Below are 27,065 nucleotides of genomic sequence, written 5' to 3' on the forward strand. Positions count from 1 at the left end.
GTGTTCTGATTCACCAGCCACGCCATCTGACCCACGGGGCTCTAAATTGGCATTAAGTATGTCCATTCCTCCAGGATGGTTTTGCACTTTGACCTTCCCACACTCCAACCTCCCCTCCCCACCCCCCCCCACCCCCCCCCCCACCCCCCCCCCCCCGCCCCACAAATCCACGCCTTCCGTCTTCCCATCGTCACCCCCAAACTCAGGTTCACCAGGGCGACCAGGTATATCATTGGCGACCCATGTCCTCCCTCCCTTCACCAACCCCCTCCACATTCCCCCAATCCCATCCACCCACCAGCTCCCCATACACAGGTATACCCAGGCGTAGAACGGGCATCTCACCTCATATATAATATATATATATATATATATATATATATATATATATACTCGTATATATTATATACTGTATATGAGAATGCTTGTTCCTCTTTCACCCTTTACTTGTATCGTTTGACCGCCAGATCTGTACTGTTTTTTGAGCGTCTTGTCTACCCTTTTCCACGAATACTTTGTAAATCAACCCTCCTTTTAATTATAAGCAGAGTCTTCCCACCCACAAGGTTTGGCTTTCATTTGGGTGATTCTTGGGAATAATAGCAGTGAAATTAAACTAACGCAGTAACCTAACATCATTCGGTCATTCACGAGGCTCCTATATCCCCGGCTCAGTTGGTCCTTATTAACGGAGGCCTTCTGACATGACTATATTCAAAGATAATTACCAGGTGCCCTGGAGAAATGTTCACCAGTTTCTTACAGTTGACATTTAGGTTTCACACCAAAATGCAATTAACTCGACCTATTTAAAGTTATGTTGAGAAATGCATCAGCCAAGCAGAACTGTAAAATATACTGTAAATCAGTCTAATATTTCTCGATAATTCAAAACACACAATTAGGTCATTACATCAGAATGGTTGGTTTGAAATGCAATAAAGTGGAGAAGTTATTGTTTCCATGCTCATCATGCCTGAAAATATATAAGAACAACATAATTCTGTGTAGAATTTAGTTTTTCTTCAATAAACACTGGTTCAAACAAAGTCACTTGATAAATCTGTGTAGTTAGTGCAGTAGTCTCTGACATCATTGAACACTTCTTCATTATATCGGAGTTTGCATAACATTATCTGGGTGGTGTAAATGTTTCCCCCCATACAATTACTCCATACAATTATATAATTACATACAATTACAAATGTTCCAACACCCCCCCCCCCCCCCCCCCCCCATATCTCCACACTACTCTAATCATACAATTACTGTAGTTGGGACTTTATGGGTGTTGGTCCCATTGGGCTGGCTCCCTGCCTCACATTTTGCCTAGCTTGACGCTGTGGAAACGAAATCCTTCAGGATCATTGGAATCTCCCACGCTGAAGCTGAGTCTACGGGCTCATCACTCCACCATTGCAAGCAGGTCGGTGGTCTCTCTGTCTTCTACCATCTCCTTTCTGGTCTTGCACCCTCTGCTCTTTCTGTGCTTTGTCTCCCACTCATCCCCCCCTCCCCCACCCCCCCCCCCCCCCCCAGGTTTCTGCGAGACGCACACGGTCCACCATCAACCCTCTTCCGGTAAAACTAGCTAAATCCAGGATCACTGCTCACCTCCACGCATATGTTCCTCCTTTTTCCTGCCTGTGGAATCAACTTCCAAATCCCCTTAAATCTCATTATTCACTTCCAGGTGTTCAAGGCAGCTGTTTACCACCATATCAGATTACCTGTTTACCACCCAATCCAAAACCATGATATTTTCTACCCTCGTTAACCCAACCCAAATCCCTAATTTTTTAGTTTTTCCTCTTTGGAGTTTCTTACTCCAAGCATGCGTGTTTGCATCCCGTTTTTGTCTGCCCCGTCTGTCTGTCCTTTTCTCTTGGCATACAAACACTCTCACAAAGCATGGTTTTTCAAAACAGGTGGTTAGGATTTTCTCCGACAAAAAGTGCCAAAATTTCACACTTGCAATGGCGAATTTATTGCACTTTTTAATAAAAAATACTGTGCATAATATATTGCCAATTATCAATGAAGCATGTGCAATTAAATGCGCACGCATGAAGAAAAAGTGTACAAAATGTGCAATAAAGTCTCAGTGCGATGTTATCATTTGTATGCAAGAAAAATAATTTGAACAAAGTGCACAGCAGACAGGCTAATTGCATCCCACAGACAAATGTAATAAGATTCAGGCAAAATAAATATTTCATGCTGTGCAGCTTCTCAAAGACCAGATGGTGTTTTGAGCTGTGTAACTGAAGGTAATTTTGGCATATTATCTGGGGATTAGAGGTGTGCAGGAAGGTTTAATTTATTGGGCATTTAACCACCCAAAACTTAAACGTTGTAATGCATACTGAATTGACATCTTGGTCATCTGGTTTGAGTACGGTACAAAATGTTATTTATTCAGTATATTATGTTTTAATATGTGATGCCAAATATGCACCGTGGATGAAGTGATCTTCATACACACACATTATATATATATATATATGTATATATATATATATATTGTTACAGATACGACTTTGATGGTATGGTGGGCCGAGCGGGATGGCCGCCGTATCCGTACAAGTTACCCGATTGTGCCCGAATGTTAACTAATCGCGCTACGCTGGCTCAATAGGAAAGAGAAGACACCCGGCTGGGTTACAATCACACAATACGACACCAGGGGTTCAGTTCTCAAGACCTCCGGAGGAGGTTATATTAAGGCGGAAAAGGTTAGATTACAGGGACAAGAGGGAAACATAGGAAGGTGGGCACTTAGACACAACCTTATATTAACCCTAGACAGACCACAGATAAACGGGACAACGCTGACTCACACGGGATTTGATGGCAAGGAAAGCGGCAGTCGATGGCTCAGGTGCACCTGGCTCAGGGACAGAATCACGTACGGTGGTGTCCAGCAGATGCGGGGAGGTCGCTCAGCGCTCGTGGGTCGCGACTTTGGTGGAGATGCCGGGGAGGTCGCTCAGCGCTCGGGAGGGTGGCGTCTTGTCCTTCCAAGCTCGGGGCGCATCTGACGTCACGTCCGGCGCGGGGCCGCGTATATCCGGCGGGGAGTCACGCCCTCGCTCGTTAGCTCCGCCCCATATGGCATCGGCCCATGGCTTCTCATTGGGTGCGGGGGTTACCGGCTCCGCCCTTGACGAGGGGCCGACAGGGAGCCCCCTTCTGGGTAACCCCGTCGAGCACATGTTCAATGGCGGCCAACCGAGCCGGAGTGAGGACGCAAAGCCGCTGTTGTTGTGGTTGTTGTTGGAGCTTGAGATGATGGGAAGAGATGCGGGGAGGTATGGGAAGGTCCTAAACTCCTACTGGTGCCATATCATCACATTCTGGTGCAACGAAGAGTCATAATTAATGGAAACAAGTCCTTAACTGACATAGATTAAGAATAACTAGCAAGATGTCCTATAATTGTCTACGTGTGGTGCGGGGGACCTGGGCACGACATTTAATGGGGGGATGAAGGGGAAGATCGGCTCTAATGGGTGTTGTTTACAGACAATGGGACTAGGGAATGGGGTAAGGGAGAGTTGGGGAGTATCGGAGAAAATAGGGGAATATTTACAAGCGGATATGGAGGCCAAATTCCATATTCGCAACATTGCACCCTTCTCTACCCTCGGGGCGTCCCGACCCGATAAATTTTTACCTACTTTAGTGTGGCACGCAATGTAGTTCCCTCTACTATTAACTCTACCCTGAGTGCGACAGTTTTACAGATATTCACAAATGAGTAAATATGTCCCCCTGCGACGTTGCACCCTTCTCCTCACAGAAACACACCCACAGGATAACCGAATCCGGAAAGAATTCGCAAACTACACATACAGCCGGTAGGGAGCATTATTTACAAGATTACGCTGATATCTACACTACGATCCAGGACCTGTCTTTGGAGGAACACATGCAGATGTTATGCATAGAGAGAGCGCGCTTGCCAACATCGATACACCAACCCACGAGTGCTCTGTGGCCGACGGCCTTTAATAACGTGCAGAGCACCCTTCCCGAGCATCAACAGCACCACCCCACCACCAACCGGTGCAGTCACCATTGTTCAATGAAATAAAAATAAATTCGACAACCCCTAACCCTGCAGGTGTCTCTTGCTCTTCTTGTGGTGCACTTGGTGTTAATTATTAGTGGTTCACCTGTATGGCATAGGTGCCACGTTGATCCATAGGTCCATCCCCGGGTGGTGCTTGGCCGCAAACGAACTGCGGTCCATTGTGGGTGGCCACAAACATTGCGGTCCATATGGTGTACCGATCCAGGCAGCGAACAGCGAAAGTGCAGGCCCACAACTGCGTCGCCAGCACCTCTCTCTCCTCTCTCTCTACCCCAAAGCCAGATCCTCGGAGGTGGGAGACAAAAACAAGACAAGTGAGCAAGGTGGTAAGGGCGCAAAAGTGCACGCAATGCAAGGTGATGCACACTGGGGGCACATGGGAACCAGGTGAGACAGGTACGTTCCTACCGTACGCCCCCCCCACCAGGTAACCTACATGGCCCCTCCCTTACCCCTTACTGTATCAACAAAACACAACACTACCCATAAACATCTACTTTACAAATCCACAAACATCCCTACTGTCTTCCCCGTTCCTCCCATATACCAAATTCGTCTTCTCTCCCTCCTAACCAATCAAATTTGCCATTTTCAACTCCCATCAAAATTTGCCATTTTCAACTCAACATCAAAATTTGCCATCACCAATTCATCATCAGTCCCTCCTAGGGAGGGAGAGATGGAATCACCCCAATGTCTCATCCACGTCGTGATGCGTCTCACAAATCCAACAGCAATTCTCATTTCTGCAACACAAACAAAGAAAACACAGGTGTGGAGTCATCATCATCACCACAGGTAAGTGGCTGCGTATGGTGCGACAGGTTCATCAATCCTAACTATTTCCTAAATGACTTTAACAACTTTACACTACCCGGGGTCTCTCTCCGGCCAAACCATTGGCCCTCTTACACTATGGGTTCTAAAAACCAATTCCCATTGACCAAACTGTGGCGCTCTTCAATTTGGGGTCTCACTCCCCCGATTCATCTCCCGGTGCCCTCGTACAATTTCTGGGCTGCGACGTGTACCTCTCCCAGTGGGTCTACCCACCTGCACACCTCCACCACTGCAGTTGCCTCCGAGCTTACCTGCTCCTTACCCTAACCTAACTACCAGGGGAAGGCCCTCTGGCTCTCTCCCCACTCCGTGCCCTCTCTGGCACTGGGCTGCCCGATCCACACCCGGGATCCTCAGGCACCCACTCACAACTACCGGCTCCCAGAGCCCACCTGCGGCCTCACCTGGCCGACATCCTCACAGTGGTGGAGTGCCCAACCAACTACACACACTAACAGGCTACACGCCCAGCCATTTCCACAACACTAATGCACCCATCCACAACACCATTCTGCAACCGCACCACAAATGCCAATATCCAACCACAATTTACCTGTACCCTCTACCTAACACTTACACTACCCGCCCCGGGTACTCGTGAAAGGGGTCTACTCTTCCCCCATCCACACCTTCGCACCATGCACACCACTCCGTACCACTCACTCCAACTCTCTCCACACACCTGTACTTGCACACCTGTGCTCTCACACCTGGTGCCACCTGCACCCTTCTCTCCCCAAGCGCATTCGCGCTGATCCACACACTCACTACTCATACACTGCTCCACACACCTGTCCAGTTGCACACCTGTGCAATCACACCTGTTCAATTCTCACACACACACGGCATCGTCTCAGCTAACTACTCCCTTCTGAACTTTGCGCTTCCCAGTCGTCCCTTTAAACTATTGCGCTCCCTCGTCATTATCATCCATACTAATCTACCTGCGTCCCCACTACAGGTATCAGTCACTAACTAACCTTAACGTTACCTAATGTCATCTTCGCTAGATCCCTTCACACCATATCCTAACCCACCCGGGCTAGTTTTCACTGCCATACACCCCATAATCTATTGCTCCTTTGCCCCCCCATGGGAAGGGTGGTGGATTTGCCATCCCACCACATCGGGGGTCTCTCACTACCAATTTCGCACATCAAATTGCAACAAATTAAAAATTTGCCAATCACTGCCCATCATCTGCCAATCACTACTGCCAATCCCTTGCCAATCATCAAATTTTGTTTTTCTCTAATTTCGGGGCCAAAACACTAACCTCATCACCCAGTCTACTCACTAATACCTCTCGGTGCGCCAATCCCTGTCCAAAGCCCGGCTTCGTAAAGCCAAGCAATGGATGCTGGTTGTTTTGTGCCAGCGGCTGGATGCGTCCGGCACTCGGTGCAGGGACGGGGGCTTACCCGTGCCGAGATCCCACACACCACCTCGGCGTGGAGCCATCCAATGCCCCGATTTAGACCTGCCGGCACGTCTCACCAAAAAGTGGTCGCCATGACGACCCTTTCTATTGGGCTGCCAGCTCCGCCTAGTGGAGCCTGGACGCGGCCGTTCAAAGCGAGGCCCAGCACGCACCGAGGGCCCGATTCGACTATAAGTCGTTCTAAACTCTACCCCGTTTAATGTCGATGCTTCACCTGGACGCTTACACCCCGCAGCCCGTTCCTTGCTCACACATCCAGCCGTGCCCATGCTCCTCGTACCCTTCCTTACACACCCAGGTACCCTCATTCCACTCACAGCCTTGGTCACACACCTGACCACCGAACACTTTGGCACACATTCGTTGGTCGCACACCTCACCAATACACCGCTTCGCGCCCCCTCCTCGGTCACCTCCTCTGTGACAATCACAGGTGTGCCCTCATTCGCACACCCAACCACGTGCCTCACCACCAACTCCAGCGTGCATTCCCACTCACGCTCTACCATTCCAGGTGTGCATCCTTCCATCCCAGGTGTACATCCTCGCTCACCTGTCACAACTAACTCACGCTCCATGTCACTCTCACTACTTTCACCTCCATTCCTGACAGCGCACTCACCCTTACTCTTGACAGCACACTCTTTCCCCATGCACCTGTCCGTCACACACCTTTCTCGCGCACACTCTCCCGTTACACCCTCTGTAACACTCACCACAGGTGGACACTCTTCCTTACTTCTGACAGCGCACTCTTTCCTCATGCACCTGTCCGTCACACACCTTTCTCGCGCACACTCTCCCGTTACACCCTCTGTAACACTCACCACACCGCGCTTCCACGTGCTCCCTCGCACACGCGCTACGACCGACTCACTCCCGCCAGCACACTCACTCCTTGGCACGCACTTTTTCCTCACACACCCCAGAGTCGGACTTTCTTGCACACCTCCTTTTTCGCACACCAGACCTGTCGCACACTTCACCAACGGCCTCTCACGAACACCCGGGTCTATCTCGACCCCCAAGCCTCTTAAATCACCTGGCGCATCATACGCACGACCATATTGGTCACCACTTACACCGGGTCCTCTTCCTCTTCGCTTCTCCTCCATCACCTGCGAATCCCTCATCCGGTTAATGAGCACGTCATCACGATCCAAACACAGACTTTGGACCAATTCTTTTATCTCCTCCTTTATCTCCTTCTTATCCCCTCTCCGTCGCTTCTTAATTTCGCTCATCCCTTCTTCCACTTCTTCTAATTTGTGCTTCACCTCTTTTATTCCCCGGTACGTCTCCTCAAGCTCATCCTCTAAGGCTACCTTGACCGTTTCCAGGTGCGTCCTCACCTGCCGGTCCTTCGTCTCCATTACCTCTATCACCTCGTCCAACCTCGTTGTCAGTCCCTCACGTACCATCTGACATTCCCTCTTTGTCGCTATCAAGTCGTTTTTAATTTCTTTTTGTGTCGCCTTTAAACCTCCTAATACCGCAGTGTTCCTTTGAACCTGCTCCACTAACTCCGTCTGTCCCACCGTCAGCTGCTCCACCTCCTGCGTCAGGTCCTCTATGCCCCCTTGTAACTTTACAGTCCCCTTTCTCACCTCCTTCTCCATGTGCTCCTTACAGTGCCTCACCTCCTCGCGCACTCCTCCGACCTCCTCACTCACTCCTCTTCTGATCTCCTCTCCCATCACTTGCATCTCCTGCCCAGATGCCACCCTCATCTGCTCCATTTCCTCCCTGTGAGCATCCAGTTTGGTTTCTACCCCCATTCTGACCCCCTCTATCTGCTGCTCCATTTGTTTAACTTCCCTTTCCGCTTGGTCCCTCATGTCCCTCAATTTGCCTTCCATACTGTTTTCTAACCCCTCTAACCCTTTTTGCATCCCTTCCATTTGATTCTCTTGAGCGGCCATTCTGTTTTCTACCCCCATTAACCCATTTCTCACCTCTTTTATCCCGTTGTCTAACCCCTCAAAATTATTGTCTAACTTCCCAAATTTCTTGTCTAACTCCTCAAAATTATTGTCTATCTTCCCAAATTTCTTGTCTAACTCCTCAAAATTATTGTCTAACCCCTCACTGGTACCCCTCGCTTCGTCCCTCATTACCCCCATTTGCTCACTCTGAGCCCTCGCTTCGTCCCTCATTACCCCCATTTGGCCCTCTATTCGTTCCATAAGGGCCCTCATTTGCAACATAAAAAGGTTCGGATCCACCAGGGGCGCTGCCACGGTCACGGGCGCGGTGACCAGCGAGGCGCCATTTTGCGCGTCTGCTACCCTCGCTGCTTCGCTCTCCTCACGTCCCTCAATTTGGTCCTGGACCGACCCTGCCTCACTCTCCCCTACCGGACCCCAGCTGTCTTGATCCGCCATAGCGCGACTTTCAAAATTCGGGTTTTTATTATTTTTTTTTTTTTTGTAAAACACAATCAAATTTCGCTGTTATAATTTCGAGCGCGTAAACGCGCTCCGGGTCCAATCTCACTCCTCGACACCAATTGTTACAGATACGACTTTGATGGTATGGTGGGCCGAGCGGGATGGCCGCCGTATCCGTACAAGTTACCCGATTGTGCCCGAATGTTAACTAATCGCGCTACGCTGGCTCAATAGGAAAGAGAAGACACCCGGCTGGGTTACAATCACACAATACGACACCAGGGGTTCAGTTCTCAAGACCTCCGGAGGAGGTTATATTAAGGCGGAAAAGGTTAGATTACAGGGACAAGAGGGAAACATAGGAAGGTGGGCACTTAGACACAACCTTATATTAACCCTAGACAGACCACAGATAAACGGGACAACGCTGACTCACACGGGATTTGATGGCAAGGAAAGCGGCAGTCGATGGCTCAGGTGCACCTGGCTCAGGGACAGAATCACGTACGGTGGTGTCCAGCAGATGCGGGGAGGTCGCTCAGCGCTCGTGGGTCGCGACTTTGGTGGAGATGCCGGGGAGGTCGCTCAGCGCTCGGGAGGGTGGCGTCTTGTCCTTCCAAGCTCGGGGCGCATCTGACGTCACGTCCGGCGCGGGGCCGCGTATATCCGGCGGGGAGTCACGCCCTCGCTCGTTAGCTCCGCCCCATATGGCATCGGCCCATGGCTTCTCATTGGGTGCGGGGGTTACCGGCTCCGCCCTTGACGAGGGGCCGACAGGGAGCCCCCTTCTGGGTAACCCCGTCGAGCACATGTTCAATGGCGGCCAACCGAGCCGGAGTGAGGACGCAAAGCCGCTGTTGTTGTGGTTGTTGTTGGAGCTTGAGATGATGGGAAGAGATGCGGGGAGGTATGGGAAGGTCCTAAACTCCTACTGGTGCCATATCATCACATTCTGGTGCAACGAAGAGTCATAATTAATGGAAACAAGTCCTTAACTGACATAGATTAAGAATAACTAGCAAGATGTCCTATAATTGTCTACGTGTGGTGCGGGGGACCTGGGCACGACATTTAATGGGGGGATGAAGGGGAAGATCGGCTCTAATGGGTGTTGTTTACAGACAATGGGACTAGGGAATGGGGTAAGGGAGAGTTGGGGAGTATCGGAGAAAATAGGGGAATATTTACAAGCGGATATGGAGGCCAAATTCCATATTCGCAACAATATATATATATATATATATATATATATATATATATATATATATATATATATATATATATATATATATACACACATACTATATATATATATATATATAGATAATAATTCTAAGATAATAATTATATGTCAGTTTAATATTACAGTTACATTATATTAAAATAAGCATATAAAAAATAAAAATAAAATAAATAAATAAATAAAAGTATATATAATAAATGGGGAAATTGAAAAAGTTTTATTTTTGCTCTATATTTTAGATTATTATCCATGAGTACTATCCACTTATCACACATAAAATATGAAGGAAATAGTTTGTGGTTTTTTGTACAGTAACAACAAAGAGCAATCGGAGATTGCTGTCCCTCACAAGGACGTTTTTTCCTCTTTGTTTTGGGGTTTTTAAGGTTGTGTTAAAACAAATATGGTGGCTGAACCATGTGACCGATGACATCATCATCATTTTTTCTCCACCAATTTATCCATAGATGACGCTCAAGAAATTTCATCTTGATCGGATGAAGTTTTGTATTTGTCGAATTATGACGTCATAATGGAGGCACCTATGACATCATCATTGACATATGTTATTCCCCATGGAGAGTTATTTACAATGAGCCATGTCTCAAATTTTCTATGCAGCGCTTTTGGATATATGGAGGTGCAAAGTTTTTCCAAGATGGCGCCAGTACCACGTGACCTATAGTGCCATAATTATCATTAAAAATTCTACAGGAGGAGACGCACCTATGGTGAAAATTTCCTGTGAATTGGACCAACAGTTGCAGAGAGAATCACATTCATTCTGTGCGGACAAACAAACAGACAGACAGACGAACGGACTCAAATGCAATACCCTCTCCTCTGGCGAGGGTAATAATAAATTGTTTAAGTATTCAACACTACTGGTAATTACATTCATGCGAATTGCAGGAAACCACAATAAAAGTTGTAAACTGGTAAATATGTGAAATTAGTTTTCATTAGCTTGTTCCCTTGCTTGAAAGTCTATGAGTGTGGTTTAGAAATCTGCAAGAAGAAGGGCACATAATGAATAAAATAGCGGAAAAGCTGAAGATCTCCTTTAACAGAGTGAGGTACACATTGTAATGCCAGAAAGAAACTGGCTTGCTGCAAGCTAAGAAAAGGCCAGGAAGACAAAGAAGAATCTCTTCAAGGCATGACAAGCACTTCAAGTCACTCAGCTTACGCGATAGAAGAATATCAGGTCAGAAGCTGACTAATGAGATGAAAGAGGGGTACTAGCAGATACTGCATCACCATGCAGTTCCTCGTTAAAATCGTTTAATCGGAAGAGGATTCATTTTCCAACAAGACAATGATCCAAAATATATGAGGGGCAGTCAATAAGTAACCTTAAAATATTTTTCACAACTTGTTTATTGCATGTATGTGTGTAACAACTGTGTTATTTTTCAACATTATCTCCATTGCGTTCAATGCATTTTTTCCAGCGCCTAAGGCCTGGATTCCACTTGAAAAAAAAAATGTGTAGCCATTCGTGCACCGCCTCGTGGACCTCTTTGTCGGATCGGAAAGTGGTTCCACCAAGCACCTCTTTAAGTGGCCCAAAGATGTGGTAATCTGAAGGGGCGAGGTCTGGCGAGTAGGGTGGATGAGGAAGACGCTCAAAATGTAGGTCCTCGATTGTTGCAGCTGTAGGGCGGGCAGTATGGGGTCAAGCATTGTCATGCTGCAGCAAAACACCGGTAGTGAGTAGTCCTCGACGTTTTGATCTGATTGCTGGTTTCAGATGATTTTTAAGGAGGTCGCAGTATGATGCACTGGTGACTGTGGTCCATCTGGGTATGTAATCCTCTTCAAGTGGGCCTCGGCTATCCCAGAAGAGTGTCAGCATCACTTTTCCAGCAGACGACTGCGTGGGAATTTTTTGGGCTTCGGTGAAGTGGAATGGCGTCACTCTTTGCTTGCCCTCTTAGTTTCTGGCTGAAAGTAGTGGACCCAGCTTTCATCCCCAGTCACTACGCCTTGTAAGAAAGCGTCGCCTTCTGTTTCGTAACGTCTCAGAAGTTCTTCACATGCGTCCATTCGCCGTTCTTTCAGTTCGAGTGTGAGTTGTCTAGGAACCCACCTTGCAGACACTGTGTGGAAACCCAGCACATTGTGAATTATATGGGGTACTGAACCATAGCTAATGTTCAATTCAGAAACCACTTCGTCCCGTGTAATGTGACGGTTTTCCCTTAGCATGCGCTCAACTCCTGCAACCATTTCTGGTTTGTCGGCTGTGTGAGGCCTGCCCGAGCGAGCAAAGTCTGCCACACTGGACACTCCACTTTTAAACTTCCTGTCCCAGTCGTACACCTGCTGCAGCATTAAACATGTGTCACCATATTGCATCTTCATTCTGCGATGGATTTCACTCGGATTCACACCCTCACTCCCCAAGGAATGGATGACAGAACGTTGCTTCTCCCTGGTGCATGCTTTTAAGGGAGCCGCCATCTTGGAACTGCTCTACTGACGTCATACGCTCAATGTTGCCAGATCTAAAACAGGCAGAACATGACTCTTACCCATAGATATAACATATGTCGTCTACAACTACACACATTACATTCTCGAATTTATATCGCCATTTTAAGGTTACTTATTGACTGGCCCTCGTACTTCCAATACAGTAAAACAGCATTTGGAAAACAGGGTTACAGCTGTTGTGTTCCAAATGGTAGAATGGCCACCCCAGAGTTCAGACATGGGTCCCAACGATGCCATATGGGATTACCTGAAAACAGAGAAGAACAAGAGGAACCCACCTAACCTTACAGAACTGTGGAATGTACTACAGGATATTTGCCTCAATATTCCTGTAAGAGTGCTTCAGTCATATACAGGAAGCATGGGTAAAAGAGTGATGGCACTCAAGAAGGCAAATGGCAGACTCACAAAGTATTGACTGATACCATAAAATGACACTGTTCTCGTCATTTACTTTAGCAGTTCACTTCATGTGTATTTATAAAAGCTGTTAATTTACAGTAATTAACATGTTTGACTGTTGTCACTGATAATTTGATGAATTTACCCTAAAGTACGAATGGCATTGGAATAGCCAAAATATTTGCACGGTACTGTATATATTCTGATTCTGATGGAGCACACTCTGTTGCAGTGTTGGTGCTGCCGAAGCAGTTTCTTGGAAAAGGGTTATACTGGGTGGTAGTTAGGACAGGAATTTAGAAATTGGGCATGGTGCCAGCGATAGCTGGATACTCTTCACGAAGGACACCGTAAGATCTTTAGTGTCTACCAGCTAATGTTGGCAGTTGGGACACCCAATTTGACATCCATCCGAGGGACGGTACACACATTGATACATCAACACTTTCTGCTGGTGATATTGACAAATCCCTAGGGGTATAAATTAGATCTTAAAAATCCTAAGAACTGGCGTGGGACTAGAAATCACCCGTCTCTGCTCGGTGAAGCAACCACCTGCAGATTGACTTGAAGCCAGTCGTCTGCGAAGCACAACCGCTTAAACTTGGCGGGCCACATTAGAAAACACCCCGTCTATGAAGGTCTCCTAATTTATTTCAACAAGCACAAAATCCTTGCAAAAATTACACAGACCTAACTTCTCAACATTGTTCCCAAGAAGTGCTGCACATGTTTGGCACCTGTCCTTCCATGACGTGAAGTCTAGCATTGCTTTCCACATGGGTATGTATAGCTCACTGATAAATCACTACTGCCGACCCTGATCTGGAGCAGTAGATATGACGACAATGGCTGTCTTTCATTTTTAGAAATAACCAGAAGTCACTGGGTGGAAGGTCCATTGAATATGTGGCATATGTGATCAGTTAATTGTGGTGGTCTTTGAGGCATTCTTGTAACTGAGCAGTCCGATGTGGTAGTTGTTACGGTCTGTGACCTTTCTTTTCTCTCTGATGCGGCTTCTTCCTCTTCCCCCACCTGAGTTAGACCAAGTGGTTCGGCCCACGGGTATAAAGCTGTGGAGCAGGGAGGGACCAGGAAGTTGATTCAGAGGAGAGGGTGGCCATTTTGGAGGAGGGCTCATAGTGGAGTGCCTTTTCGTGTGTTGTTGAGTTTCCAGCTGCAATCTCTCCACCTGAAGGCTGTGACGGATCAAACCCTTGCGGCCGCCTCTCTACCTGAAGGTTGCCTTTGATCGAACTCTTGCTTTGGGGTCTACTGTTGGGGGCTGCATTGGGGCCTACTGCTGGGCCTGCCTTGGGGCCTATTGTGGCGCCTGCCTTGAATGCTGTGCTTATTCGAACTCTCGCTGCAGCTCCTCCAGTTCGGATCCCCGACCTGGCCTTGAGTTGATACGGGAGGATAGAGTACCGCTCACGTCCTCCTCGACTGGGTCTCTCCTCTTCTGACATCTTCAGGACCACCGGATTGTAGGTCCTCCCTTGGGACTGACCGGATTCTGAGGGGTTCCCTCAGGTCACCCCCGGTCCTTTACACGTGTAGCACCCTCCAGCCCTGGCTGCCGACTCCTTCCCTCTCGTGCTGGCCTAATCTGGTTTTTCCCTCTCTTCTTCCTTCTTTCTTTCCTCTTTCTTTATGTATAGGAATAGATTTTGATTGTTATAACCTATAAATATAGCCGGTTTGATCAAATACTTGGCTTTGTTTGCTTCAGGCCGTAACAGTAGTGCATCGATGTGCTTGAGGCAAAACTGACCGTGCAAGTTCCAGATGTTACAACTTTAATGCTGACAGAAACTCTTCTTCCAGGACCTTGCGGTATCTCTTACCAGTAACAGTTGTCCCTTCTGGAATGCAGTGAGCAAGAATTATGTGCAATATACAGTACAATACTGCTTATGCCACGTAAAGTACGCTGCTGCCACGTGTTGAATGATGTGAGAAACATTTCATTATCAATGTGTGCAATTGTTATTCAGTTTTCATTCAAAATTCGGGAATTATGAATTAGATCTTCCTGTGAAAACACACCTAGTTATCTTATATTTCAGTTGTATATTCAATCAACTGTGTTTCAATAAATAATGTATTTTATTTCCTGTCTGCGACACTATGGAAGCTTCACGGTTCTGGCAAGTGAACAACTCCAGGAAGTTCGAGTATGAAAGGCCATTAAAAGAAAGGGCAGATTGTACATTTGAGGCCATGGTGAAAATCTGTTCGAGTAATCTGGGAAATCATACTGGCCATCGTAATTACTTTGATTTAAATGAATGATCGTTTTAAGGCCATTTTCCCCGCTAGAGCGGGGGTTGGCCTTGCGGGCCCCATGACAATCATGGTTCCCTGTTTGAGGCAATGTTTTATGGCCGGCATGCCCTTCCTGACGCCAACCCTTGGTCGCCTCTTACGATGCGCAGGGATACGGTGTACCTATTCCAAACCGGGGTACACACCGTGATCATTCATCCCAGCAAGCTGGTACTCAATTTGCCGACCCCGGAAGGATGACAGGCTGAATCAACCCCCCTGGCGTTAATTCAGCGATCGATCGGGATTCGAACTCAGGATCCTAGGATCCCAAGCCGGCACCCTAACCGCTAAGCCAACACCAGCCAATTACTTTGATTTAAATGCGCCTTCAAATATGCTGCGGCATGTTCCACAATTCATGCAGGAGATTCTGGCCGTCCAGTTGCCTATTCTATATTGAGTGTGGTTCAATGTTGATTTAAAATAATCATTCTTAAAATCGTATGTAAATTAGAAAGTATCTGAAAATGCAAAGCCCATCTGCATCCACTTTGGACTCTAACTAAATTTGACGAAAACAACAAGCTAAAAAAACAAAACAATAGGAAAATCTAAAACTTATTACTTAGTGTTTGTTCTCCATATTCTCATGATAAAGGTGTGTTGAAAAATGATGACAAAATCTGAAATTGTAAAAAAAAGATATGGCCTGGACAGACGGACACACACACGCACACAGTGGATATTACAGAGAGGGATACTTTGAGGCCTGTTAGGTCTCAGTTCCATCTCCTGAAACCCACTCGCATGTGAAGATAGCAGCTAACAACGACAACTTACACGCACACACATACACACATACACACATATATGAGCACATATACACATATAAAAGCACACACTCACATGTGTAATTAATAAATATACAGTGCATTCAGAAAGTATTCAGACCCCTTCACTTTTTTCACATTTTGTTATGTTGCAGCCTAATGCTGAAATCGTTTAAATTCATTTTTTCCCTCAACAATCCACACTCAATACCCCATAATGACAAAGAGAAAACAGGATTTTAGAAAGTTTTGCAAATTTATTAAAAAGAAAAAACTGAAATATTAACCCACTTTGTTTTCGTTTTTATCTTTGGCTCCAGTTCACTGGTCACTGGATCTTTTGAATCTCGAAGCATCGTTTGGAATCTGGCTTTCCCAGTCTTATATTCTTCAGTCAGCGACCTGAAAGGCAGCTTTATCTTGGAACTTCTGCTGTATAAAACCAGACTAGCTAATATTTTTGACAAACCGAACCATTTCCGAATGTATGAATTGACGGTCTTCTTCACTCTTGTTAAAGCGATCTCATATATTTGGAGAGGCCATAAGACACGAGGATAAAACCCAAATTGGTAGCACCATATCTTATACTTCCCTGGCAAGCGGAAACCACCAATTGTAGATAGACCTTGCACAAATTGCCTCTGCACCTGGATTCCTCGATGCCTATCCGTTAATGGTTGTGGATACCATCTTCCCAGATTCTTAAATGGCTGTTCATTCAATGATTCTATCCCCAGCCACCACAAAATAAAGCGCTTTCACTTTACCTTTCCTCATTGAAAGACTCCTGCCCTTCTTTGATTTAAATTCCATCCAGCTCCATTTCATGGAGCCGGATGGAATATATATATATATATTCCATATATATTCCACATTCCTCAACACATTGGTCATGTGTTGAGGAAGGATGAAAGTGACTGGTTGAGAAGGGTGATGGAAATGAATGTAGAAGGAAGTAGAGGACGGGGAAGCCCGAGAAAGACTTGGCTAAAATGGTGGAAAGAGAAATGCGGGCAAGGGGGTTAACAAGGGGAGATGCAGAAAATAGGGCAAAATGGAGAAGATTGTCATGGGGACCACAAGGCTAACCCCCGCTCTCGTAGGGAAAATGGCCTTAAAATGCATGTTGTTGTTGTTGTATATATATATATATATATATATATATATATATATATATATATATATATATATATCTGTGCAGTGTCTGTGTCGTCACTGAACTACTCCCTCACACTTTTGTGAAATCCTACCAAACTTCTGGTATGCACATATCTCTCCCGTCGGGATGTCCTAAGGGTATTTTTTAGGAAAATTTTCCAATTATTATTATTATTATTTTTGGGGGGGGGGGAATTTTTTGGGGATTTTTTTTTTTTTTTCAAATTAAGTTTTCAACTTCTATTGTTTATAAAAGGTAATATCACGTATATTACAAATACATTAGTGCAAAATAATTGTTTGAATTATGATTGGTGTAAACCATGACAAAACGGCAACTCGGGTACGGTCATTTATCTATATATCTACACATCTGGGCAGTGTCTGCGTTGTCACTTAACGACTCCCTCAAACTTTTGTTTCTGTGGTTGTGAAGTGTTTTTAATAACGTGGTGGTGGTTTTGAATCACGTGGTGGTGAGGTATTTTGAATTATGTGGTGGTGAGGTGTTTTTAATTATGTGGTGGTGAGGTGTTTTGAATTAGTTGGTGATGAGGTGTTTTGAATTATGTGGTGGTGAGGTGTTTTGATTTACATGATGGTGAGGTGTTTTGAATGACATGGGGGTGAGTTTTTTTGGATTAAGTGGTGGTGAGGTGTTTTAAATTTGGTGGGGGTGAGGTGTTTAAATTACTTGGGGGTGAGGTGTTTTAAATTACTTGGTGGTGAGGTGTTTTAAATCACGTGGTGGTGAGGTATTTATAATTACGTGGTGGTGAGGAATTTATAATTACATGGTGGTGAGGTGTTTTTAATTATGTGGTGGTGGGGTGTTTTTAATTATGTGGTGGTGAGGTGTTTTGAATTAGTTGGTGATGAGGTGTTTTGAATTATGTGGTGGTGAGGTGTTTTGATTTACATGGTGGTGAGGTGTTTTGAATGACATGGGGGTGAGTTATTTTGGATTAAGTGGTGGTGAGGTGTTTTAAATTTGGTGGGGGTGAGGTGTTTAAATTACTTGGTGGTGAGGTGTTTTAAATTATGTGGGGGTGAGGTATTTTAAATTACATGGGGATGAGGCGTTTTAAATTACGTGGTGGTGAGGTGTTTTGAATTACTTGGTGGTGAGGTGTTTTGAATTACGTGGTGGTGAGGTATAATCGTCCCAAACTTCCAGTCTGCACCTACCCCTCCCGTATGTATGTACTGAGGGGTTATTTTTTTAATTTTATATATTTTTTCAACCTAAATTGCTTATAAAAATGTAATATCACAAACACTACAAATACATTTGTGCAAAATAATTGTTTGTATTATGATTGCTGTAAATCATGACAACACAGCAACTAAGGTACAGTCATTATCCTCAGCTAAAATAAGCCCGTTCCTCAGTAACGACGCTTGGTGAGGCGAGCGTAGCGAGCCGAGCCAAGCTAGTATATATATATATATATATATATATATAGTACGTATATATATATATATATATATATATATATATATATACACACATATATATACATATATATATATATATATATATATATATATATATATATATATATATATATAGATATATATATATATATGTGTGTACTGTACATATATACGCACACACACAGAGATGGATACTTCGAGACCAAGAAGGGCTCCGATCAACCTTACGAAACCCGCATATGGAGATAACAACCAACAACACATATATAGACACACACACACACACACGAATGCAAAACCCCGTCTCCTGCAACGTGGGCAGACGGGCTAATTAAAGGATGTTTGCCCCATCACAATGGTGACATGTCCCTGGAGCAACACATCCATTCAGCCTCCAGTGCTTGGAGAGTGATAATAGAGCTAAACGCCTCAGAAATATCAAAACGCAAATATAAACTATGAATGATTGCCTATTTTTTAAATGAGCCTTATTGACCTTACCTTGGCTGCAAGTCCAGCTTCATAAAAAGCTTTGTCCACCGGGATGACATCTGTGTATCGGAGCATTGATATGGACAGACGGGCGGCCACAGAATCCTGCAAAAACATTTTGCACATGAGGAAGCAAGGCTTTAAAATCGAGCAAAATTGAATCAAATCAAATCAATCGGCTCAGAGAAGGTCATTTCATGAAAGCCCCTTTTCCACTAACAACAAAAGTTATTGTGTATTGTTGTGAGAATGGCCAATTTATAATATTTCTATTTATATCTTTTGATTTTAAGCTTGCTGTAGAAAATTGGTGTGGTTGCTTTTAAATCGTTTTATTCGTTTTTCCTAAAGCCGCTGTCACACCTTGACGTTTTAGCCAGTGTATGCCGACGTATGAAAAATTTGGCGAATACGCTGGCACACGTCGAATACGTTATGGGTCAGTTTTGTATACGTTAAGAGCACGCTGAAGCACGCTGGCATACGTCGTAGTACGCCGAGCTCGTCGACAAATTTTGTGCATGCACAAAATTTGTCGACGTATGCCAGCGTATGACTCACACCAGCACTCAATTTTGATACGTCGGCATACGCTGGCTAAATCGTCAAGGTGTGACAGGGGCTTGACATATAAGACCCGTCGCTTCAGTTGAAAGATCAGGACACGGCTAGAATCACATCTTTTTGAGATGCTGCTGGCCTCGCACAGGACACAATGCCATCGAGACTTTGCACCCCTGAAGAGCCGTGCCGACCGATCACTACGCGGGAAGTAGTGCACGATCGCAATAACTCCCCCTCAATAAAATTATGTCTGTATTCAGCAGAACAGGACGTAACTAAATCGAGCTAAGAAACAAAAAAGATCTATCATAAGCCGCACATAGGTGGTCTCTGCGGTTATTGTTCCGACTCTTGACAAAATGTAAGTAGTGCTCAGCATGTTGAGCTAAAACAAATAATCCTGCAATTTCCGAAACGACAACAATCAGATTGTTTATGCATGAAAATTATATGGGCAGATTTCTGATGGCCTGATATTCAACATCACAATATCTCGATGGTTTTCGAATCACACAGCCTGGTCGAGTACAGAGTTGTCCCGCCTTGTTTGCTCGGCACTCTTCTCATCACTGGAGCAGCAGTTAGTGCACATTTCTGAATCGTTGTCATTGTTGAAAGGTACTCATCGAGCAAATGTCAGACGAGATACACGACATGACCAAAAGTATGTGGACACCTGAACATCACACGTCATTCCAAAATCATGGGCATTAATATTGAGTTGGTCCCCCCCCCCCCCCCCCTTTCCTGCTGTAACAGCCTCCACTCTTCTGGGAAGGCTTTCCACTAGATGTTGGAACATTGCTGCAGGGATTTGCTTCCATTCAGCCACAAGAGCATGAGTGAGGTCCGGCACTGATGTTGGGCGATAAGGCCTGACCGCAGTCGGTGTTCCAATTCATCCCAAACGTGTTCAATAGGGTTGAGGTCAGGGCTCTGTGCAGGCCAGTCAAGTTCTTCCACACCGATCTCGACAAACCATTTCTGTGTGGACTTCACTTTGTGCACAGGGGCATTGTCATGCTGAAACAGGAAAGGGCCTTCCCAAATTGTTGCCACAAAGTTGGAAGCACACAATCGACTGGATTGTCATTGTATGCTGTAGCGTTAAGATTTCCCTTCACTGGAACTAAGGGGACTAGCCCGAAACATGAAAAACAGCCTCAGACAATTATTCCTCCTCCACCAAACGTTACAGTTGGCACTATGCATTTGGGCAGGTAGCGTTCTCCTGGCATCCGACAAACCCAGATTTGTCCGTCGGGATGCCAGATGGTGAAGCGTGATGCATCACTCCAGAGAAGGCGTTTCCACTGCTCCAGAGTCCAATGGCGGCAAGCTCTACACCACTCCAGCCGACACTTCGCATTGCACATGGTGATCTTAGGCTTGTGTGCGGCTGCTCGGCCATGGAAGCCTATTTCATGAAGCTCCCGACAAACAGTTATTGGGCTGACATTGCTTCTAGGGGCAGTTTGGAACTCGGAAGTGAGTGTTACAACCGAGGACAGACTATTTTTACGTGATACGTGCTTCAGCTCTTGGCAATCCCGTTCTGTGAGCTTGTGTGGCCTATCACTTCACGGCTGAGCTGTTGTTGCTCCGAGACATTTCCACTTCACAATAATAGCACTTACAGTTGACCTTTTCCAACTTACAGATGTTCCAACATCTAGTCACAATAACAGCCTTTAGCAGGGCAGAAATTTAACGAACTGACTTGCTGGAAAGGTGGCATCCGATGATGGTGCCATGTTGAAAGTCGCTGAGCTTTCAGTATGGCCCATTCTACTGCCAATGTTTGTCTATGGAGATTGCATGGCTGTGTGCTTGATTATATATACCTGTCAGCAATGGGTTGGCTGAAATAGCTGAATCCACTAATTAGAAGGGGCGTCCGCATACTTTTGGCCATGTAGTGTATGTTGGTTGGGTAGGTCTGTAGATTAGCGCAACGATCGGGTGAATTAATTCACGGAGGTGTGCCCTGGTTCTTCGGAAGATGCATACCGTTACTGAAACGCTCAGAGGTGACCCCTGGCCACTGCCTGTCTTAGCCTGGTCCTATATTCCATTCTCTTCACAAATGAGTATTTGGTTAATCCGTCATGATGAGGTATGTCTGTCCATGTAGCTCACGCAGATCACTTTCCATCTTTATCCATGAAACCGCTTTTATCTCATGAGTTATCATCTCAAGCTTTGGCCAGGTTGGTTCTCCTGACATGCCTCACACGTTCTGACGATTCTCACAATATCCCAATATATGTTAGGGCAGTAAATTAATTTGCGTGCTCGACGTTTTGTCTTTTTGATCTCCATATGCACCTCATGGAGTTGGTCAAGAATTTCGTCAAGTAGCTGCTCTGGAATTAGTTTCTGTCGAGCGTTTTTTTTAATTGTAAGGAGGATACAATTGGAGTCATTTTCTTATCCAATTAACTAGAAATTATTTTGGTCAGACAGCCGCAGGCAGACACAATGGGATGGCTTGTTGGATTCTTGGATTTATGAATCTTGGATAAAAAGTAGATATGTGTGATACACGAGGAGGACTGACAAGATTACGAGAGTTACGTGGAAGTTCTTGTTTGGAAATAAGATCGTTGAATTTTTTTTTTTTTCTACGAGATCGAGGCTCGTGAAAGAGATAACATTTATCACACAAAAATCAAACAGACAAACAAAACATATAATAAGGGGAGCGGTAGACATGATGGGGAGAGAAGGGGAAGTACACGAACACAACATTTCAGAGCAGGGACATCGGGTCATTTTGATGGTCCACGGTGAGATCTTTCTCCACTTTGATGTAAAAATCAGGTATCTGCTAAATTGAAGATGAACTTCTTCTTTATAGAGATCCATGTGCCAGACAACCTCCTTGCCACCTTTGTCTGCGGGTTAATAACGATATATTTTTTGATATCTGAGGGTTCTGAGCGCATGAAATCCCATTGAAATATTGAATCATGAAAGAAATTGAAATATTTTGTATGTCTGTTGAAGTTTAATTTCTGAATATCCCAACGACATTCTTTGAGAATAAATTGACTGAAGGAAACTGACCAACAGAGGGAATTCAGTTGGAGTGACAGTTGATTTGTGATTGGTCCTAGTCTTTTTCAGTTTGGTTAGGATCAATCTGTTTGTCATGAAAGAAGATGGTCGGAGTCGATAGGTAATCGTGGGTTGCAGACGGTCACTCAAGCAAAGATGGAGAGCCAAACCACAACTGAATTTACATATGCGAAACCTGAGTCAGACAAACAACAGGAGGGACCCAAGTGAAAGAGGCACTGTGCTGGCACCAGCCAGAGCTTCAAAATATTGTGTTTCAGCATTTGAGATCATTTGAGTGTTGTGAACATTTGAATGTTGCATGTCATTGCTTAAAAGGAGAGACTTTAGAGTTCAAAAATGGTTCAAAAACCTGTCTGTTGATTTATGGGTGAACAAGAGTGCTGCCATGCTGTTGCCTTTCCCCTTTGAACCAAGGCAAGGTATCATCTTCTGATTACAAGTGGTTGTGAAAACACGACCATCAGAATGCACTGCTGTGCAAAACAACAGGAGCTCCGACATTTCTTTCATTCATTTATCGTTCACATCGTCTTTGTTCCGCATGATGCAGCATCGGTGTCACTGCAGCTCAAAACATCGCATCAGCTGCCAACCAGAGTTTGATTGCTATTCCTCTTCCTTTATTCTCAGTGCTAATCTCCTGAGATCAGCACCGTGCTAGTCTTAGCCTGTCTGTTACCAGTTTATTAAGTTGTCATATGTTACATTAAACATATGTTAAACATTACGTCATATGGTAACATCAGGTTCAGATAAAGAGAGTTGATATTAAGACTTTGCTTGCGTATAACTAGACTTTGTTTTTTTTTTTGTTTTTTTTTTTAGAATAGTTCAGCCGATGCCGAGTGAAGCAAAGTTGAGGCCATTTATACCTGAAATGTGAAACACCCTACAATCCATGCCTTCAGAAAATGGACTTTTTGAAATGCCGGCCGCATTTTTCATCCAATCATCATGTAACTTTGCTTTTTAAAAAATCTCCATGGTTAGCCACTCCTACCTTGAAAGTTTTGTGTCAATCACTCAAGAAAATGAATGAAAAATGAATTTTGCGTCAATTGCGCAAGAAAATGCGGCGAAAATAAATTTAAAAGCGAATAAAGCTGAAACAAGTACAGATACATTCAAAGTACACGACCCCCATGCCAAATAAATAAATTTCCACCAACGCGGCACATCGAGACGTTATTGGGAGGGAGAGGTGTGCAATAAATGTATAGATTAATTGCATAATTAAAATCAATGAACAATAATCATAAAATAATTTCTTAATCAATTGGCTAATAGCATACCTAAACCACCAGTATTTCATCCAAAGCTGTAACTTTTTTGAAATTAATTAAATAAGTCATTAATGGGAAAAAAATATGAATTGATTAATCAATAGATCAAAAATATCCTTACAGCCACATCACTTGGTCACTGTCGTGTCTGAATAGCAGCTTCCTAGCTCAAAAGGTGTCTCAGATATTGCCAAGATGAGAAATAAAAAGAAAGTGATTAATAACGAAAAGATATCCATTTGTTTTATACCTCAAAGTCCATTTGTTTTATACCTCTCCAACCCGCCCTCCCCCTTCACCTGCCACCTCCCCCCGAGCCCTCTCCCTCCCACAGATCTCCCAATGTCCCTGTTCTCTACCATTGTTGTGCTTGTGTGCTTCATTTTCTCTCCCAATCCTGTCTCCTGCTCTCTTTATTGTATGTTTTGTGTCCGTGTATGTTTTTTATGATTAATGTTAGCTCTTACACGAGCCTCAATCTTGTATACAAATAAAAAATAAAAAATCGTTAAATTATTCAATTATTCATCAGTTGGCTAATATAATACCAAAACCACCACCATTTCATCCGAATATGTAATTTCTAAAAAATTAATTAATAAAGTCAAAATCGAATAATTAAATAATTAATCGATTAATTGATTAATCAATGAACCAAAGATGCCTTTTTAGCCAAATCACTTGGTCATTGTCATGTCCAAATATCTTCCAAGCTCAAAAGGTGCCTGAGATATTGCCCAGATGAGAAAGGAAATAAATAAGTACTTAATTATATTTTAAAAAAATTAACACCTTTCGAGGCCATTTTTCCCCGCAAAGCGGGGGTTGGCCTTTTGTTGACCGTGGTTGTTGTTGTTGTTTTTTTGGTCCCCTTTTTGAAGCAATGTTTTACGGCCGGATGCCCTTCCTGCCGCCAACCCTTTTTTGTCGCCTTTTACGACAAGCAGGGAATTACCAGTGAACTGGTACTCAATTAGCTGACCTCGGAAGGATGACAGGCTGAGTCAACCCCCCTGGCGTTAATTCAGCGATCGACCGGGATTCGAACCCAGGATCCTAGGATCCTAAGCTGGCACCCTCGCCGCTAGCCCAACACCAGGCTCCGGCCGACGTAATTAATCGATAATATTTAAATAACTAATCAATTAAACGATTAATCAAAAAGCAAAAAATATAGTTTTTGTCAAAGCATTTGCTCACTATTATGCCCAAATTTCAGCTTCCTAGCTCAAAGGATGGTTGAGATATCGCCCGGACAAAGAAGAAAACAAGAAGACGTCACGCAGGTCACGATACTTGCAAAATCCACCTCAATGGCACAAGGATGCCATTGATCCATCAGATTGTCCATTTCATCCAGATGAAAATCGATAATCTCAATCAAAGCTCGGGTCAATAGGATGAAAAGTGATGATTTTTCAAATGAAAATGGATGATTTTAGAAGTTTCACCTTGAGTTGACCTTTGACCTTTTGACCTCAAAAATAGTTAGTTTCCCAATTTTTCTCAATTTTCCAGTGAAAAAAGTGGTTGACCTCCATATGTTCTCAAAAATAGTTGGTGGTTGAATTAAGTTCACTGACATGTTAATCCTATTCAAATTTCAAGTCAATCGGATTAAAATTGAGAATTTTAGAAAGTTGAAAAGGTTGTTGACCTTTTGGCCAATATTGACCTTTTGACCTATGTTGTTCTCAAAAATAGTTGGTGGTTGAATTCAGTTCACTGACATGTTAATCCTATTCAAATTTCAAGTCAATCTGATTAAAATTGAGAATTTTAGAAATTTGAAAAGGTTGTTGACCTTTTGGCCAATGTTGACCTTTTGGCCTATGTTGACCTTTTGGCCAATGTTGACCTTTTGACCTATGTTGTTCTCAAAAATAGTTGGTGGTTGAATTCACTTCACTGACATGTTAATCCTATTCAAATTTCAAGTCAATCGGTTGAAAATTTAGAATTTTATAAATTTGAAAAGGTTGTTGACCTTTTGGCCAATATTGACATTTTGGCCTATGTTGACCTTTTGGCCTATGTTGACCTTTCTGCCTATGTTGACCTCAAAAATAGTTGGTGGTGGAATTCAGTTTGCGGATATGAAAATCGTATTCAAATTTAAAGTAAATCGGATGAAAATTGAGGATTTTAGAAATTTGATGAAAGTGGTTGACCTTTTGGCCTATTCAAATTTAAAGTAAATCGGATTAAAATTGAGGATTTTAGAAAAAAAATTAAAAAGTGGTTGATCTTTTGGCCTATGATGACCTTTTGGCCTATGTTGATCTCCAAAATAGTTGGTGGATGAATTCAGTTAGCTGATATGAAAATCCTATTCAAATTTGAAGTCATTCGGATGAAAATTGAGGATTTTAGAAATTTGAAAAAAGTGGTTGACCTTTGGCCTATGTTGACCTTTTGGCCTCAAAACTATATAGGATTTTGTGGGAACCCCAACTCTACAATTTGGTGAAGTTTCGTGAAGATCGATTTAAAATTATGACCTGTAGGCAAGTATAAGTGAGCGGACAGACAAAAAACACGTACAGTACAAACACACAAACCTGAGTGATCAACATATTTGTCAAAACGTTTACCAAGTAATAACGCACAAGACCGACCATTATACTTGAAAAATCTTCGATTTTCGCAAGTAACAAGAAAGAAAGAAACCGGAGTGAAAACTGAGTACTCCCTTTCAGCGTGTGTCATTGCCGGCCGGGCCCCTTTCGGTTCCACTATCTGGAGATGGACTAGGAAAGGAGCGGTGTACAAATAAGGGCGGAGGATAAAAAAAATTGAGGGCCTCTGCTGGCGTTCCACAACATGGGCAAGAATGATATTGGATGCCTATTCCTAGTAATAATGACATCTATGTTCGTAATATGTCCAAATTTCTGATTAGTTTCCCATTCTGCTTGGGATAATTAATTTGGCCACCTGAGCTTGTCTAATGAGCTTCATGAGCATGGATTTTGCATGTTGAAGTTCATGTTGAAGTAGTTTTTAGAGTGCAGATTAAATGTCGTTTA

At 44.1% G+C, this 27,065-nt stretch overlaps 1 protein-coding gene across 1 annotated transcript in view; it reads right to left on the reverse strand.

Moving 5' to 3' along the window:
- The window catches only part of IFT172 (intraflagellar transport 172), a 428,976-nt gene that overhangs the window by 54,160 nt on the left and 347,751 nt on the right, over positions 1–27,065 (reverse strand). Inside the window, exon 43 of the mRNA XM_068109837.2 lies at positions 19,115–19,210. Within this exon, the coding sequence (XP_067965938.2) occupies positions 19,115–19,210 (96 nt within the window). The remainder of the gene's footprint in view (positions 1–19,114; positions 19,211–27,065) is intronic.

The sequence above is a fragment of the Myxine glutinosa genome, chromosome 3, assembly GCF_964187855.1.
Source record: "Myxine glutinosa chromosome 3, kmMyxGlut1.1, whole genome shotgun sequence".
Lineage (NCBI taxonomy): Eukaryota > Metazoa > Chordata > Myxini > Myxiniformes > Myxinidae > Myxine > Myxine glutinosa.